Source organism: Thunnus albacares, chromosome 19 (assembly GCF_914725855.1).
Source record: "Thunnus albacares chromosome 19, fThuAlb1.1, whole genome shotgun sequence".
Lineage (NCBI taxonomy): Eukaryota > Metazoa > Chordata > Actinopteri > Scombriformes > Scombridae > Thunnus > Thunnus albacares.
The window spans coordinates 1,574,111-1,591,749 of NC_058124.1; the positions used below are offsets into that span (position 1 = coordinate 1,574,111).

The window sequence follows — 17,639 nt, forward strand, 5'->3', positions numbered from 1 at the left end:
CTAATTTTAACTGGAGCTATGATACAAGACAATGTCTCCTGATTTTATGTGTGTGTGTGTGTGTGTGTGTGTGTGTGTGTGTGGTGGGCTGACAGTGCAGTGAGAGGACAGGCAGTGTGATTACTAATACTAACAGGTAACTGATTACTAATGGAAACTGGCTTATTAAGTGTTCTAAAGGTCTACTTAGTGGCAGTTTCAGTTTTAAATCACACTGCATGTGGTCACGTGTAAAAATGCAGATAAGACCATTTACATTATAGATGCATGTTTTTTGATGTTAGGTCCAAACGGTCCAGTGTATATGATGCACAGAAAATACTGTAGCCAAGGCACATTCACATCCCATGTGTAATACCATCTCATGAACAAATATCAAAGTGCAGATGAATTTGTGTATGATGGTCCACCTGACTACCTCCTTACAGCATCATCACACCTACTGGACTGAGGAGAACCTCCCCACTAACATAATACAGGTATCAGTTGTGTTTCCTGCAACAGATAGCAAAGCAAATGAGCAGAACATACAGTCCTGTCTGCTTGTATGTACAATGTTGGAGTGATTCTGAGATGTTTGATGAACACAGAGGAAAATCTAACACTTCTGTTAATGTGTGTTTTGAGTGAAAAATGTCATTATTCCATAAAAAGTTGCAGAACTGTGGCAGTCACTGGCTTTGCATCAAACACTGACTATTCTATCAAAATATTTTAAGAACCTGCTGTACTGTATCGGTTTGTACCTTTTCTGTCTCAAATGTCACCATCTAGTAAGTGAAAACACATAGAACATTCACAACATCACAGCCAATGTGCTTCAGCCCCTGGCAACAGTAAAGAGTACCATGTCAACAGTCATGTGTCTTCATTCAGTACCACAGGAAGACTGTCCTTCATCCTGTTGGATCCAAATCTTACTAATCAGGATCTCAGGAGTCCACAGGGTTTGTACCTCATCACTGGCTGTGCAAACAGAAGCTCCGTCACCATGGTGACCTTAGTACCTGGCAGGGCCTCCCCTCACCTCAGTCATAATGTCTGGACCTGTTCAGATGGGGGTGTTGGGCAAATGCCCATTAGAACCTGTGAGTGCCCCATTACAAACTAACCCACTGGCCTGTCCGCTGTGCAGGGCTTGTCCGTTGCGCTTGCTCAAAAACTGGTTCCCCCTGAGGGCCTCCTGCTCCACAGGGGTCCTTCTGTCAGAGTCTCTGCTTGGAGTCCCTGTCTGTGGGGCCGTTCGGCTGCGGCAGCGCTGTCTGACCACGTACAGGAGCATGGTGATGAGCAGACTGAGGCAGAGCACCAACAGAACTGACACAACCACCAGCTCCTTCAAGTAGCTGGGGCCTCGTGCTGACAGCAGGGGCTCCCCGTCCCGAAGCTCTGCCTCTTTCTGCCCAGATCCCTCCGTCCACAAGGTGAAGTTTCTGCCCAGCCGTCTGGTGGTGACCTGAATGTCACTGCTGGCCAGAGTTGGCTCAGTCTCTCTCTGTCTTGTTTCTGTTCTTTTAGGCCCCACAGACACGTGCAGTCCAGGCCTGACAGCCCGTGTGGTGGGTATGGGGGGCGACTGAGGTCGGCTGTAGCTGGTTGGAGTTTGAGGCACGGGGCTGCTCTTCTGTTTGACATGATAGATGGCCATGGTCTGCTGGTAGCCATTCTCAGTGGACAGACAGAGGTAGTGGCCCAGTGTGGCGGGGGTGGCCACAAAGGTCAGGCTACCGTCCTCCAGGTGCAGGTACAGGTCTGAGGACAGCCGGCTGTTGGGACGCTCCCACAGCTGCTGGGACAGCCGAGACGCTGCGGGACACTGCAGACGCACCACTTCATTCAGAGACACCGACACCAGCTCACCTGCAGGACATGAGGCTGATATACAGATTACAGCTCAAGACCCCCCCGTACACCACTACACAATATCACCACATACACGGACTCTGCTGATGGCGAGGACGTGTATTAATGTGCACATTATCAAAGCAAAGGCTGCAAGCAACTCTTTTTTTTCCTACTGGCTCAGGCTTGTTACATACTCCATACAAAGTGAGCCTACATTATCCACTCACATTAACAAGTGCACACACCAGCTTCATTGGGTAATCGTGTTAATGTCAGTGTTTCTTGCATGGAGTGTACAACGGAGGATTGAATTACATAGGTTAAAAAAAAAAAAAAAAAATTGCATTTACCTTCATTAATCACTGACCCGTCGTGCACACTCAGTGACCCAGATTGAACATGCCCACAGTGTTGCATGACTGACAGGTGCATGCTGGGTCTGCTAACAACTTCTACGCTCAGTGAAGTGTTTGAGGTCTTTCTGCTGTTTTTGACTGTCACAGTTGTGACTGCCAAGTGTTCATTCTGCTTGTCTGAAAACTCTGAGGAGCTCAGTGTGACAGGAGAGGTTGAGTGGACTGCTTACAATGGACACATGCTCTATTCTGTTGTTAATTCCATAAGAAGTGGCAGGCTATTCATTTATGTAGCTTGTTAATGATTGCTGCACCTGCCACGGTGTCCATAGTCCTTTTTGTTTAACTGTCTTTGCCCCCCATTTAAATCTGTAATGCAGTAATATTTACAAGTACAGTACATTTTAACTGACCTACTTTTTTACTTTTATCTAACTGTTGTGGATATTTTGAGCGATGGTCAGCACCTCAGTGGAGAAAAGTGGACACGAGCCTTTGATGTCTTAAAGCTGGAAATGTTTATTGAAGTACTTGATCAAGGAGAACTGAAATAGCGAAAATTGAAGTCATCTGCAACTCGGATGCTGTCTCTTTCTGTTCTGTCCTCTGAAGGTCTGAGTCCTAGTCTTTATCAGCCTACAATATGAAAAATTAGTCTAATTGGTTCACTAGTTTCTAAACAAGGAACTGCATTTTACCCGTGTCAGTTCAGGTCACGTTGCATGGAACTTCAGCAGTTTTGGTTTGAATGTCTGACTGTGTCAATAGAATTTACACATCCACCTATCTGTGTTGTTTAGGAGAGCCTCCTCCGACCTTGGTGACCATGGCAATGCTAATTTACCTTCTATCAGAGAGGTTCCTGCTTCCCCCAAAACATCACAGACAGCTGGAGTCTCAAGGAGAGGAGAATATGTCTCCTTCCTGCTTAAGAATTACAGTGTTACCTCAAGGCCCAGACTTGACCCAGTGTAACCCAATTTGTAACCCCTAAAGATGAAAAATTCCATAACACTAACTAGAGGTTTACTTTCACTTCTTCACTTCACTTCTTTCATGTAAGTAACAGTACTTTTACTTGAGTAAATGATTCCAGTACTCTTTCCATCCCCTGGAGTATGTAACAAGCTTTAGCAAAGCCAAGCAGTTGAGATAAGTGACACTTACCTGCAGGCAGGTTGTTTGGCCCAAATCTGGCTCTGTGTGTTAATGTAAAGCATGCTTCTTCAACATTCCCTCTGTCAATGTCCTGGCCACTGAGGAGGGAAAACCACAGTCAACAGAGAAGGTTCTGAGATTGGCAGATGACTCATAACTCAGCCAGGAAAGAAAGGAAATGAGTCAGTGAGGTCTGGCTGATCTCACGGCTCAGTATGACACTCTGCTCTACACATGGCCATTGGTCAGAAGCCTATTAATCACATTATCAAGAGTACAGGCTAATAACAGGTTGTATAATGATATTGTCATGTGACGTGTGCTGTCAGCTACTAATAGCACAACACACACTGGATGCCTCGACTGCCAATCACAGCTGATTGTTTGGTGTCAGCAACCATCCACTGAGCTCTGTGTTGGTTTCAGTTGATTTAGGTTAACAAACAGACTCAGACGGAAACTGAACCTGAATACTTGTGGGATGAGGGTCATCATTCAGTGTTCACCACAGTCTCAGCAGCTCACCACTCTCCTTCCTCTTCTCTCATCCCTTGACATCTGCCCTCTGACAGGCTCATATTAGATAAGACCCGCCTTCTTGAAGCGTGACAACCGTCAAAGTCTCAATGTGATAAACATACCTCAGCAGTCTATTGGTATCACGCTCATTCAGTCAATATGTTCTTCCTAAAATGACATTTACAACCTAATGATGGTAAAATCTTGTGGTACTCACAGGCTGGTCTGGGCGCTGGAGGTCTCCACACAGGCCCTGCTGGCAGGGTCCCAGCCACAGAAGGGGTCTCGGGACAGAACACACTGAGCACAGGTCCAGTAGAAAGAGCAGTTGGCTGTTGGAACCCTCACCACACCCTCTGATGTGCCAACATATATCATACCCTGTAGTGGGACACAGTGAGATCAAAACCATTACAACAGTACTGTAAGAGGGTTTTACATTCAGCTCTTAGTGAAGACTAATCCTCCAGTGAGCACCAGTGTCACATGCATACTCACCTTGGATGAGTCTCTTAGCTTTCCATGATTATCACATTTATCAGTGAACAACAAGTAGAATAAAGTGCTGAGTCATTCATTCATTCAGCAGTAGATGTGGGTTTAACTGTAAACACACATCAACTGTGACTATACACACTTGGAATTACTACAGTGTAAGACTGAATCCTTCAGGGCTTTGTGCTATTATATACACACCTCCTGAATTGAATACGGTTTTTATAGATGAATTCTTTGACTTCTTGACTCGGACCAGAATCTGACAATCTTTTAATTTGAGGTGATTTTAATATTCACATTTGTTGTCCATTAAACTCTGTGGCTTGTGATTTTGTACCTTAATTGACTCTTTCAATCTTATCCAGTCAGTCATGGGTCCTACATCAACAGTGTGTCAGAGCAGAGATTGCTAAATAGCACACTCATTGCATGAGAACATGGGGGAGAAGAGAAACACCAACGATTCCAATGATATTTTTCTTCATTTGTCTTCTCTGGATAAACAGTAAACTGAAACTGAAAGCCAGAAACTCACATTTCCTGCCTATGAAATACCTGAGCCAACCTACAGCCTACAATGTTTCATTTTCATCATTTTTATCTGTACATGGATCTGGACAAGCCTCATGATACACATGGTTGTAGACAATGATGGTGATTTTTGCAGAATACCTAAATCCTATATGGAGATGTTTTTTGTTTTTTTTACATGGATGAATCACTCACATTTTCAAGTCTTGATTCTGAATGTGTACCTTTGGAATGGAGAGCTTCAGGCTCTTGACAGGCTGAGGCTTCTCAAACACCTGGACCTCCTCAATAATGTGTGTACCACTCTGCAGCAGCACCACTTTGTGTAGGTAACCAGACTCTGAAACAAAGTTAGTGAGAAAACACAGAGTTGTTATGTTAACACAGTGGACAGATGTAACACTGCAAAAGACACATGGAGTTGAAAGAAACATCAGTTTGTGTTCTAGCGTTTTGCTGGTAACTTGTTGTCTGAGGTGCCAGAGTTCTGACACAAAACATCACAAATCAGCCGCATCAGCATCATCAATATCTGAACCTCCATTAACTGATCTTTTATGTTGATGTTGAACCACATCCAGCAGTTATGGAGCAACATTATCATTCATTTGGAGTGGTGTTTCTGTCCACCTGGTGAACGTAAGTCCAACATTCACTCTCTTTTAGCTCTGTTTTTGCTCTCTACCAACTCCTGAGGGAAATATCTGGCTCTTTAGCTGCTAAATGCTCCACTATGTTCACCATCTAGTCTACAGCCAACTATCTGCCGTTTGATGCTGAGCAGGTAGTAAACAGTGGCTTTTTAGAGCTTTTTCTCTGAAAACAGCTGCCTGCTGCGGCTGAAAATGAGAGTGCTGAAAGTGAACCAAAACAGTAAAGTTGCAGCCAGACATCATAGCCACATGTTATTCATAGTACCACGGATCTGTCAGTGTCCCAGTTTGTTCTCAGGAGAAACACTCCACAGCCCAGAAAAAAACAGAGTGATGCAGCTGTGAGTGTTCTAATAGCCGGTTCCAAAATACCCCAATTTGTTAATCAAACCTTCAATATCTCACAAATATAGTGTAGGTAGCGGGCATCTCATTGTTAGCTGACCATCGCTGTCTCCAGTTAAAATGACAGACATCACCAGCGGCAGATTAGATTAGCTGTAGCTAATTATCATTAATTGTGTAACTGCTAAAATGAAAAGTCTGTCTGACCTCTGGTTAATGTGTCCTCTGCAGCTGCTGTCTGTACATATGTTATGCTGCTGAACTCATTACCAGGTTGTGAAAATTAATTATGCTGCCACTAAAAACTGTTATGCTTCTGATACTCAGCCAAAGAAAGGTGATTGGACATCTTCAGTTGTAGTTATTTCAGCTTTTAGCTACTTGCAAATGTTGACAGGCAAACCTAATAAGATTTGATGAGGTTTTATTTCAATAAAATGCTATCCAACCCCGTCCCTAGTGTGTTGTAAAGCTAGGGCACTTCAATAAGGTAGCAGAGTTGTGCCAAACTTGCACTGAGGAAAACAAAGAACATACTGTGTCACACATGGCGTACCTGTAAGAAGAAAGAGGACAGTGTAGTCTTTATTGTTGGCAGCCTGGACTCTCTGGACAGTCAGATGGCTGTAGTTGTGCTCTGCAGACACCATGGTCAGACTTCTTCCCACCGGCCGAACACTGTCGTCTGCCAGGAAGTTTTCTTTGACGAAGCGCAGGGCGTTGTCTGACGCATTGTGCAGGCCACACTACCACACAGAGAGCCAGTTTAACAGCAATACAAGCTGAACACACTACGCTCACAGTTCAGTTGCATTAAAAGGATACCTAAATGTTAAGGAAATGAAACCACTATGATCAAAGTATAATTCCAATTCAACACAACTGGGATCTTATTTTCGATGTTTTGTCCATATTTGTAGTTTATTCCTCCCAGCACAGTCTACTTATATACCCTGGATATCAGCACATATAGCACACCTACACAACCAGTCATAAGTTTGGACACATTTTCTCATGTCCAAATTTTTGACTGGCTCTGTAAATCAAGTAGCAATTTTCTTGCACTGATTAACATCCTGTCCAGTCTTATCAGCTGTTACCATCACAAAACATGACTTGACAGCAGTTTGTAGAGTAGTAAGCAGACAGAGATGAGTGAGGAGCCCTCTGTCAGATGTTTAAATGATACCTCAGCAAAGAGCCATCATCTCCTCAAACATCATCATCATCAATCAGCACAAGCCTAGTGTGTACACAACTACAGTAAATGCAGAAGGTCAAAGCTGATGTCTACAACAAACCTTTTGTTACATGTGCTCCTACTACTTCACCTGCCCCACCCTCTACTTCCCATCCTGTATCTCCTTAACCCGTTGCCACTTCCCCAGTGGCGCTCTACCTTTCTCTGCCTGTCTGTGTGTGTGTGAGATTGTTTGAGTGGAGACAGATGTGCGGCAGTCAAAGCAGAGCTAGACCAGCTGTAGCCCATTCAATAATCAAGACATCTACTAACCAGATCTGAGCCTCATCTTGGTAGCTTGGTATTCTATGCTTCAAGCCTTTTTCTCTTGCCTTACCTAAGTGATTTTTGTTGTTGCTTGTTTCCTGGTCTCATGCTGTCTCCTGTTCCTCTGGGTCTGGTCCCTGTCTCCTGCCCCCCTCGTCTTGTCGGCCCTGCTTCCCTGCCCTGGACCCTTGCTCAACTCGGCTTTGCCACATGGATCCTACTCCAGACCTGCCCGCCTCTGCCATAGGCTCCCTTTGCCTCAGCCTCAGCCCCAGGTTCTCAAGTACCAGACCAAGCTTCCCCTGGCTTGCATCCCATTTGCCCCTCCATAAAATCAATAACTCTGTCTACCAGATTCCTGTCTCCTCACCGTAATTATTCACCCTCTTTTTCTCCTCCAAATAAGTTTGACTAACCTGGAGGTTTGTTTCCTGTCTGTCTGGCTGCTTGTGTTTCATGACCTGTCAGACTAAGTGTACCCAGATCTCAGCTAATAACTCGGTGTACTCTGTTTTCACTCATAGGAATAGACAACAAAACAAATTTAAGACCAGAGTTGTAGTAAAGTGGAACTACAGCATCCTTCAAGGTAGGGGCCACTATTACTCAGCCAGTTTAAATGGCTATGTCATGAAAACTTTCTATAATAAGTTGGAATGTGAACTCAGCTTGTTAGAGTTAAAGTCAGGACCATATATCTGCCTACGTGTCTTATTTTCTTCCAAATGAGCAGTCTTGTCTCTGTTTCTTTCCATTTTCATATCAATTACAAGTGATCATTTACCTCTCCTGGGTTTGCGACCTTCTCTTGAACCCGTGTGCTCCACTGTAACGTGTCCCGGTTCAGGACTTTGTAGTTACCAGAGAAAACTGATTTGATGTCAGTCAGGCGGAAAGAACACACTGCTGACTGTCCCGAGTTGACAGACCTGGTTAATGGAAATCAAACATTAAGTTATTTTGAACTCTAGTTACAGTGACAATTTTTTTTTCTAACTGCTGTGCTCATGTAAAACTGGCATTGTCATTTTGGCATGGCCATTTTCAAAGGGGTCCCTTGACCTCTTACCTCAAAATATCTGAATGAAAGTGGGTTCTATGGGTACCCACAAGTCTCCCCTTAACAGACATGCCCACCTTATGTTAATCCAATGCAGGTTTGGGCAAAAACCATGCAGTCGTTTGCATGCAGTATAACTGTGTTATTTTCGCCTATTCTAAAAATAGCGTATTTGAATATTTCTGCATACTGGGGTCCTTAAACAGTCTTGGAATTGTATAAATTGGGTATAACTGGAAAGCTAAGACTCTTATGGATTCAATGAGCCCAACTGTATTCATGTGTGATGATGTTAGTCCCTACAGTAGCCATTTCATTGTAGTGAGTCCATTTTTTGAAACTTGACCTCGCTGTATAAAATGACCTATTGTGACCTCTAATCACAGCTGCATGAAACTTTACAACCACAAACTAGAGATCGAGAGCGTTCAGAGGATGTATGGCTTTCCTAGGTATATTGACAATAGGCTAAGGAACAGAACAGAAGTGCTCGCCATCCAATGGCTGAAAAATGCAGTTCTTACAGAAATCTCCAAATGTCAAAAGTTGATACCAAAGTTGATACATCATGAATTTTTCTATGGTGTTCCTCAAGGTCTTGGTGTCTCAATGTATTTTGGAGGGATTTTTGACCATTTTTATCAAATCTGAAGTGGTCGAAAATGGTTATTGGTCTCTGGTAGGGAGGGTGAGACTGGCTCTAATACTTTGGTTAGGAAGGTACAATTTTTAACCTTAAGAGAAAAGAAAGGCCACCAGAACTTCACAGAATGTAGATCAGGTACTGCATAGATCATGTAATGGCTCTTACTGACCACTGAGAGGTGAAGATGCCATAAAAGAGTGTGTCATCCCCAGGAGCTCCCTCTGCTGGTGGGAGGCTGTCTATGTCCTGGATCACATTGTACGGCAGCTCATTGTCAGCCTGGCATAACAGCTGAGCTTTGGCAAACGTGGTCCAGCGTCGCTGCAGGGTCCGCTGACCTCCAACATCACTCTGACACATGACAGGAGAAGAAAACATCAAGCACAACACAGTACTGCAACCTGCTGGTGTCAGAACTTACACAGGATTTCCTGTTAGCCAGTGAAGAAGATACAGCAGTAGTAGAAGATAAATCAGTACACCATTATACCTCGGAGAGCAGACAGTGGACATGTTTATTTGTGCTTTAGAACGTAACCACAGTGAAACAATCAATGGCTTGAACTAATGATTACTAATAGACTAGGAAAATCTTTGGTCATAGGATAGGAGCAGTCCTATGTGAGAACGACTAAAACTTATATATGTATATGAACACCATCATGTCCCCCTGGCTGGAGAGGCTAATGAGTCCCAACTTTATTCACAGCAGGTAGAATATTTTTATAAGGCCTTAAATCTTATCTTTTATAACATTTGAGAGATGGTTATGGCTATGTTCACACAGTGGGGTATTTCCCAAGACTGTGTGACATTACAGAAATAATAATTTCCCCCTCATGTAGGGACCATGAGGTACAGTTAAAAGGGAACTGCACAGTGGAAGAGAAGATGTCATACAGTGGTGACCACAGTGCACATGTGCCTGTGCAATATGAGCAAGATGCTGCAGAAACTCCTAAAAACAGGGCGTGTGTCAGTCCTAACTTTAGTACTCCTAAGTGGGCTAAGAGTGTTTCATACAGTATTTTAGCTACTGGTAAGATGAGATCTTTTGTGAACACAACCCCTGAAGTCTTATAGTTCCCATTAAAGCATTTTTACTCATGTGGTACATCTCAGCCACCGCCATATTGGTCCAGTCTTCGGTCCGCTCTCTGCGGTAGAGAATATCAGACCTTTGTGCTGCATTTGGATGTTCTACAGAAAGAAACTCACAACGGATAATTTCATTCTGCTGTCATCAAACTGTTGAATTTAATATAGTGTTATCTCTAAAATCCATGTTAAATGGCTATTAATCTTTTGCAAGAGTACTTTCTAATGCAAATTTGTAGATTCTATTTATCGATTTATTATTCCATTTATTGACAGCAAATCTGGATTCTATGATATGAAACCCAGCAAGCAAAGGAAGCACACGGATGAACAGCAGAAAAGTGGACTATACATCAGGAGTGGTCTAAGAGGTTACTCAATTAATGAAACTAAAACTAATTCTCACTATACTGTATCCCTTCAAGACATGGTAAGTTAGGTTTTTAAAAAGAGTGATGGCACTGATAAGTGTTGCAAATCAGCTAACATTGTAACAATGAACAGCTTACAACTTTTTTAAAAAGGTTGCCATACCAGGTGCATTCCAGGAACAGTAAATGTTTTGTTGTCTTACCATGCAGATCTGAGAAACACGAGAGACAATAAATTTGTCGATGAAGTCATACTCTCTGCCCACTTCACTGAAGAAGAAGTAGATTTTCTCCTCATCAGGTATGAAACTGGAGCTGATGAAGGTTGGATCTACAGAACGACGCAGATGTAAGTTTGTCTGATGTAATACAACAACATCATTACAGCTGGAAATAGAAGCAACTTACTCACATTAAAATAAAAGGATATGTTATAAGCTTATCAACATGTTGTGTCTATGATGCTTGTTGGTGTGAGATGGTCTTTTCAATGATGTCAGGGACAAAGCTGCCATTGAGTCATCATATGTTTAAAGATAAAACAACAAAAACCCCACAGGGATCTCCGGTGCTTTCTTTACAGCTAGTGACGAACAGAAAACATATCAGTAACAGTAAATGGAGTACATTTCCCCTTTACTGTGAAGCAAGTTCTGAATGCAAGACGAGAGAAATGTTTTCTGTTTGTCACTAGATATAAAGAAAGCACTGGGGATTCCTGTGGGGGTTTTGTCATTTTATCTTTATCATTTACCAACACAGCTGGGGAACATTGTAAGAGTACTGTCCATTTAGAACTGAAATATCAGGTTTGTGAACTTTAAACATGTCTATCCACAACTGCTATGACTTCCAAATGTTTAGTTTTGGTAAACACACTCACCCTCCAGCCACCCTAATGTATCATCCAACTTCAGGTCAACACGCCTGCCCTCACTGAGGTGCCGGGAGATCACTGGCCGGTTCCCCCTGTAGTCTGCCACTGTCCCAGTATACAGCTCTCCATCTGGGAAACATAACAACACTTTTTTAAAATGAATAGGTCATGTACCTTTTAAAATATTAAAGATGCTTCATTCTAAAATAGGAAGATGGTCCATGACAGGGTTGACAGTTGTATGACACCATTCTCCAAAGGTTCATATCTATCTGCAAAACTGGAATTGGTTAGATAAGATTAGACCTCACGCAGAGGATGCACAACTTTACATGACATCTTCCCCTGATAACATGAGGTCTTTGCACTGTTCAACTGTTTGAGGGAAATCAATCCCCCATCAGTCATTGGTGCATTTTATGATGTCATTCCACCTCTCTTTATTGAATTCCTGATGAGTTTTGAAATGAGTCCTATTGTATTAGTAATTATGCATAAAGGTTAGGTTAAATTACAGTTTTTAGAAGGAGATGAACTGGACAGGACATTATCATTAGGGCCCAAGCACGGAAGTGTGAGGAACCTATTATTATTATTGTTATTCCAGTACATCATTGCATTTTTGAGGGGCTTAGGATCACAAAAATTGGCACACAATTAAGAAGTGGCGAAAATTGCAAATGTCTGTAGTGATTGGGCTTAGGTGTTGCCAGTGGGCACCATAGCGCCCAAAAACGCATTTTGGAACAAAGTTTCTTTGATGTGCATGAAATTCAGTGGGTTCATTGCTCTCATCATCATTATCGACATAATACTTTTTTTTGCCCTTTTTTCTTTTCACCCAACAGGAAGTCAGCCACTTTGGATTTTGTTCAAACACATGTTTGAGGTCTTTAAGATGTGTGAAAAGTCATGTAAGCCTCATTCTAACTTCAGATTAACTTTGGATTATACATTCAGCAAGCACTTTATTAGGAACACCTGTGCAATCTAATGCAATCCGATACAACAGCTCTGCCAGAAATTCTACTTTTACAAAGCTTATACATTTTCAGTTTTTGTTGACATTGTCAGAAAGGTGATAATTCTTATTTATGTTCATTACTGAGGTTGTAGTGGGTGGTGGTGGTGTACTGGAGTGCATTATATTGAAAAGTCTTCCTAATGTTTTGTCCACCTCATCAACATACATGAGAGGGGCAGAGCTGTTGTACTGGATTGCATTAGATTGCACAGCTGATACTAATAAAGTGCTCAGTGAGCGTTTATTGGCACATGTGAAAATGTGACTGTGGATTTTGTCCCCCTTGATTTATACTGAGAGCACATCGAGAAGTCAGTATGAACAGCAGGAATAATTACAGAAACTGAACAGAAGCAAAAACAGTTTCAATGTTCACATGGACATGTGAGTATTGTTATAAAACAGACTTGAATTAGAAATACCGCCTTGCAGTTGTATGCCTCCACCAACCAGTCAAGTTAACATTCATGTCTGTCCAGACTCATAATATTTGTAGTGAAGATTTTGAAGGAATTTAATAAGATCACCACAGTTTCAAGGTGGGCATCCGATTTGATTAGTATCACCAGTTCAGTATGAAAAATGCTCACAATCTCTCTGAATAATCAGAAAAGTATTTTTGCAGAACATAATGATGTAACAGTAAAGGTGACCTTTGAGCTTTTGGATATAAAATGTCATCACTTCATCATTTTATCCTATTAGACATTTGTGTGAAACTGTCATAATTAGCGTATGAATATAGCGTAAAAATGTGTTTTGTGTGGTCACAATGACCTTGACCTTTGATCACCAAATTCTAATCAGTTCATCCTTGAGTCCAAGTGGATGTTTATTTGTTTAATTGGATCCCCAACTATTCTTCCTGGGGTCCACACATAAAAATACAACATACATGAACACTTGACAACAATATCCAGAACCCAGAGTCCCTCACACCCACCCAGCATCCCCACTACTCACACAGAATCCTCAGCTTCAAAAGGTAGGGCTGGGCGATATGGACAAAATTAAACATCACGATATTTTGACCAAATACGTTGACATCGACATATTGACAACATTGCAGGGATTACTGTGGGTACTCCCACAAAACATCCACACAATAAGATTTTAGATAAACAATCATCAGTAATATGGATACAATGACCAGATGGGTAAAACAAATAATAAAAAATAATTAAATCATAGAAGGCAATAATAGAAAAGATAGGGAAGTCTGGTAAGTTCAGAAAACCACATCAGTCCATGGTAATGCAGCCCGGAAAACCAGGAAAAGACAGCATCCATGCCAAATCACGATATTACGAGAGCCAAGATCTAGGACGATATCTAGTTTCATATCACAACATCAATTTAATATTGACATATTGCCATTTTTTTTTTTTTTTTTTAGGGAACATGGTAGCATATTCTGGTAGGTCTGTGCAGAACCTTTCTCTGCATAGCACAGGTCCTAGGAGTAGGTTCTACTATATGACCTTGTGGTACTTGTCTAGTGGTATGACCGTGTCTGACACTGATATATGAAATCTTTGGTTGTAAGCTTTTAGGTTTGGTCACAGTACAAATGTAATGAAAGAAAACTAGGAGACTGCTTAAAAATCTGTCCTAAACATTAAGTCAGGAGAGAGCTTCATGCCCTCCACACTCGCTCTGGATGAGAAGTAAGGAGCTAGACGGTAAGATTTGTTCTGCACGAGTTGAAGCTTGTGCAAACATCTTTTAGTCGCACTTGACCAAACTACCGAGCAAAAGTCAAGATGAGACAAAACCAGTGATTGTTTAATGTGTCTGGTTGAGTGATCAGTCAGGAAGTAGTCACACCTCCTGATGACAGACACTGCTCTATCCATTTTGGCTACAATCTTGTAAACATGACTCAAACAGATAAGCTGTTCATCCAGGTCGACACCTAAAAGCTTCACTTCATGGACCTGCTCCAAAGCACGACACTCCCCAATGCATGATTCCAACCAAAGATAATACACTTTGTTTTAGATATATTTAGCTTGTTTTCTCTACCCTATTGAACACACATTCAAGTTGACTTTGCAGAAGATCCTTTAGTTCATTTAGACTGTTAGTGGACTTATACAATGTAGAATCATGAGCGTACGTCGTCATAGATGACTTTTTTTAACACCAGAAGTAGGTCATTGGTAAAAACTGAGAAGAGGACCAAGGCAGCTAGTTTGGGGAACTCCACACTCAAGCTTTCTTGTAGCTGAAAAATACCCATTAAAGTACACACAATGCATTCTGTTAGTCAAGTAACCTTTCATCCATTTGCACTGAAACAATATGCCCAAAGACCAGAAGTAGTTCATGGTCATTTACATCAAAAGCAGAAATAAAGTGGAGCCTGACAGCACCAACTATTTTATTTATCATCTATTTGAGTCAGCCAGTCATCCGTCATCTGTGTCATGGCAGTACAGGTTGAGTAGGCATACTGAAACTCAGAATCAAGGCCATTGACAGAGAAATCATTTAAAATTTCAGAAAAGACTAGTCTTTCCAAAAGTTTACTAAGAGCAGGGTGTATACTAAAAGGTCTGCTGAACATCCCACTCAAGGTAGTCCTGCTGTTCCTAGATATTGGAATGATTTTGGCAACTTTCAATGCTTGAGGGAAAACACTTTCCTTCACGCTGAGGTTAAAAATGTGACACAGCAGTTCAGCAATCAGTCACAATTAATTTACTGTCAGTGTTATCCAGTCCAGACTGTTTGTTTTTTACTGAGATTAGATGTTTTTTTTTTACTTCCTCTAGTTGCACTGGTTCAAACTGAAAGCTGCAATCTTTGTTTTTCATGATAAATTCTTCAGTTAGTTCTACAGATAGTTCATCATTTGAGTTATTCATATTATGTCTTAGACTGTAAACCCTTCCAACAAAGAAGCCATTAAAATAATTAGCGATTTCAAGGGGTTTTGTAATGAATGCAGCATCTGACTATGAAAGAAGGGTTATTTGCTTTGACCTACTTAATGTTGTTAAACATATTCCATAATTCCTTCCCATCATGCTTTAGTTCATGAATCCTGTTTTGATAATGAGATCTTTTTTTGGTCTGTTCATTTTTGTGACCTTGTTTCTGAGTTCACAGTATTTCTTCCATCGAATAGAGTTTCCCAATTTTATTGCAGCACGTTTCATTTGATCCCAGTCAGACATGCATGTTTTCAATTCCTCATCCAACCACGGGGCCAAAGAGAGCCACTGAGAAGTACTCAGTGAATTTTTTTGTTGGTGCATGCTTGTCAACAACAGTCTGTAACATCTCCAAGAACATACATAGTGCAATATCTAAATGATGTTCTGTATCTAAGACGCCAGATGTAATGAAATTCCTTCCGGGTGTTGCTGAGATATCTCGTTTCGCAAGAATGGGACGGATATGAGGTCAAAGTGACCTTGACCTTTGACTACCAAACTCTAATCACTTCATTCTTGAGTCTAAATGGACGTTTGCGCCAAATTTGAAGAAATTCCCTCGAAGCATTCCTGAGATATCACTTTCATGAGAACGGGACGGACGGACAACCCGAAAACATAGTACCTCCGGGTATGGCTGTCACCAAGACGGAGGCATAAAAATTGTGAACACGTCCTTTAAGCTAATTTTCTGGACCATGTTACATCATGTATGACTCCCAAAACACCTGACAAATCTGTATGGCTGATCATGGAGTAATCTACAGTTATGATTTAGCTAGAGTAATCCCAAAGGAGCTTTCACATGACAAGAGCCCAGTGCTGCTTAATGCCAACTCAGCTGGTGACCACACATAAAAAGGACTGAGTGCTTGTAATGGCTCTTCAAAAAGGTCAGAGTCTAAACTAAGCCAGTCTGACAGTCTGACGTATGCTGAGTCAGACCTCCATAACTAAGTAAAAAGGTTTGTGTACTGTGTGATGCTGATCATGTGAAAAAGAGGAGCTGGGCTACAGTCAATGTTTTCATGTACAACTTAGTGTAATGTTAATGTATAGTGAGTTCTTAATATGTCATGTTCTACTGGTCTATAAACAGTGAGCTATACAGTGCAGCAGCATTTAACAAGCAGAGCTGCTTAGTTAAATGCCAGATGGCTCATTTGTTGGAAATGGTCCATGTGTTAAAGAAGCTGACGAGGAAACAAAAAGCTCATCAGCACAAACGCTGAAATAACAGAAATCACAGAAACACAACTTCTCCACTCATTCCTGTTACTTCCAGTGTTTGGAGCACAGTGGTGGTAAACAGGAGTGAGGTGCTGTATGTTTGGGTTCAGCAGTAAGTGTGCCGGTGATGCTCTCCCAGGCCAGCTGGATGATGTAATCCCTCCACATAAAGTAAGCAGCAAAAAGCTTGTTTCAGCTAACGTTCTGTCCTAGTGACTGCATCATTATCTTACCTACGATGATAGCGGTGTTGCGTTGGTAGGGGTCATACGGGCAGCGACCTCGTCCTTCATCAGGCTTCAGGCTCATCGTTAGTGTCTCTGTGTTCTGGACAGAAAGGGAAAAAAAAGTCAAGCTCATACGGAACTAAATAAAGCTGAATGGAGAAATAAAATCAGACGACATCAAATGCAACAATCCACTTTAAAATAAAATGTGGGTATTTTGTGATGTGAATTGTCAAACAAACCAATCCATTTCAATCTCAATGTAAACAAACTTACAATATAGGTGCAGCGTGGACTGAAGGCAAATGTTCCACAGGCGTAGATGTGGGTGGTGTTCAAGAACTGCAGTACACGAATGAAATTTGGACAGTCGGCCTAGAAAACATCAAGTTAAATGTTTCAGTAAAACCAAGTAGAGCAAGCAGGACCAAGCATTTAGTACCAGAACAGAGATTTGCATTTGTAAATTAACATTTACCGCAACCTAACTGTGTTTCTTTTGCTCATTGAAAGGAAATGTAACTGTACTCCGAACTGTTCTACTTGCCTTTTTCTTGCCTTTCATGGAACATTGCTCAAGGTCTTTCTCTGAAGGGCTCCAGTCCAGCTGTAAGAAGAGAAGAGAGTCAAATTCATCAAAGCAACTGAGATTCACATATAGTTATACTGTAGAGGTGTGGAAAATCAGTTTAGAATAATGTGGCAGTAAATGTAGCAGATACAGCTGTAGCAGTTTTTCTTCATTATTTCTG

The 17,639-nt window shown here is 41.6% G+C and overlaps 1 protein-coding gene across 2 annotated transcripts in view; it reads right to left on the reverse strand.

Moving 5' to 3' along the window:
• Window positions 1-17,639, reverse strand: part of sema4ab (sema domain, immunoglobulin domain (Ig), transmembrane domain (TM) and short cytoplasmic domain, (semaphorin) 4Ab) — a 22,409-nt gene continuing 4,770 nt past the window's right edge. Inside the window, exons 4-15 of one of the 2 annotated variants that reach the window (XM_044335076.1) lie at window positions 17,435-17,494; window positions 17,164-17,262; window positions 16,894-16,987; window positions 11,471-11,593; window positions 10,791-10,918; window positions 9,288-9,469; window positions 8,197-8,341; window positions 6,462-6,651; window positions 5,132-5,247; window positions 4,096-4,259; window positions 3,369-3,457; window positions 1-1,875 (exon numbers count right to left, since the gene is read on the reverse strand). In XM_044335076.1, the coding sequence (XP_044191011.1) occupies window positions 1,052-1,875; window positions 3,369-3,457; window positions 4,096-4,259; window positions 5,132-5,247; window positions 6,462-6,651; window positions 8,197-8,341; window positions 9,288-9,469; window positions 10,791-10,918; window positions 11,471-11,593; window positions 16,894-16,987; window positions 17,164-17,262; window positions 17,435-17,494 (2,214 nt within the window). In that variant the 3' untranslated portion in view covers window positions 1-1,051. The remainder of the gene's footprint in view (window positions 1,876-3,368; window positions 3,458-4,095; window positions 4,260-5,131; window positions 5,248-6,461; window positions 6,652-8,196; window positions 8,342-9,287; window positions 9,470-10,790; window positions 10,919-11,470; window positions 11,594-16,893; window positions 16,988-17,163; window positions 17,263-17,434; window positions 17,495-17,639) is intronic. The other variant, XM_044335077.1, reaches the window with a different exon arrangement.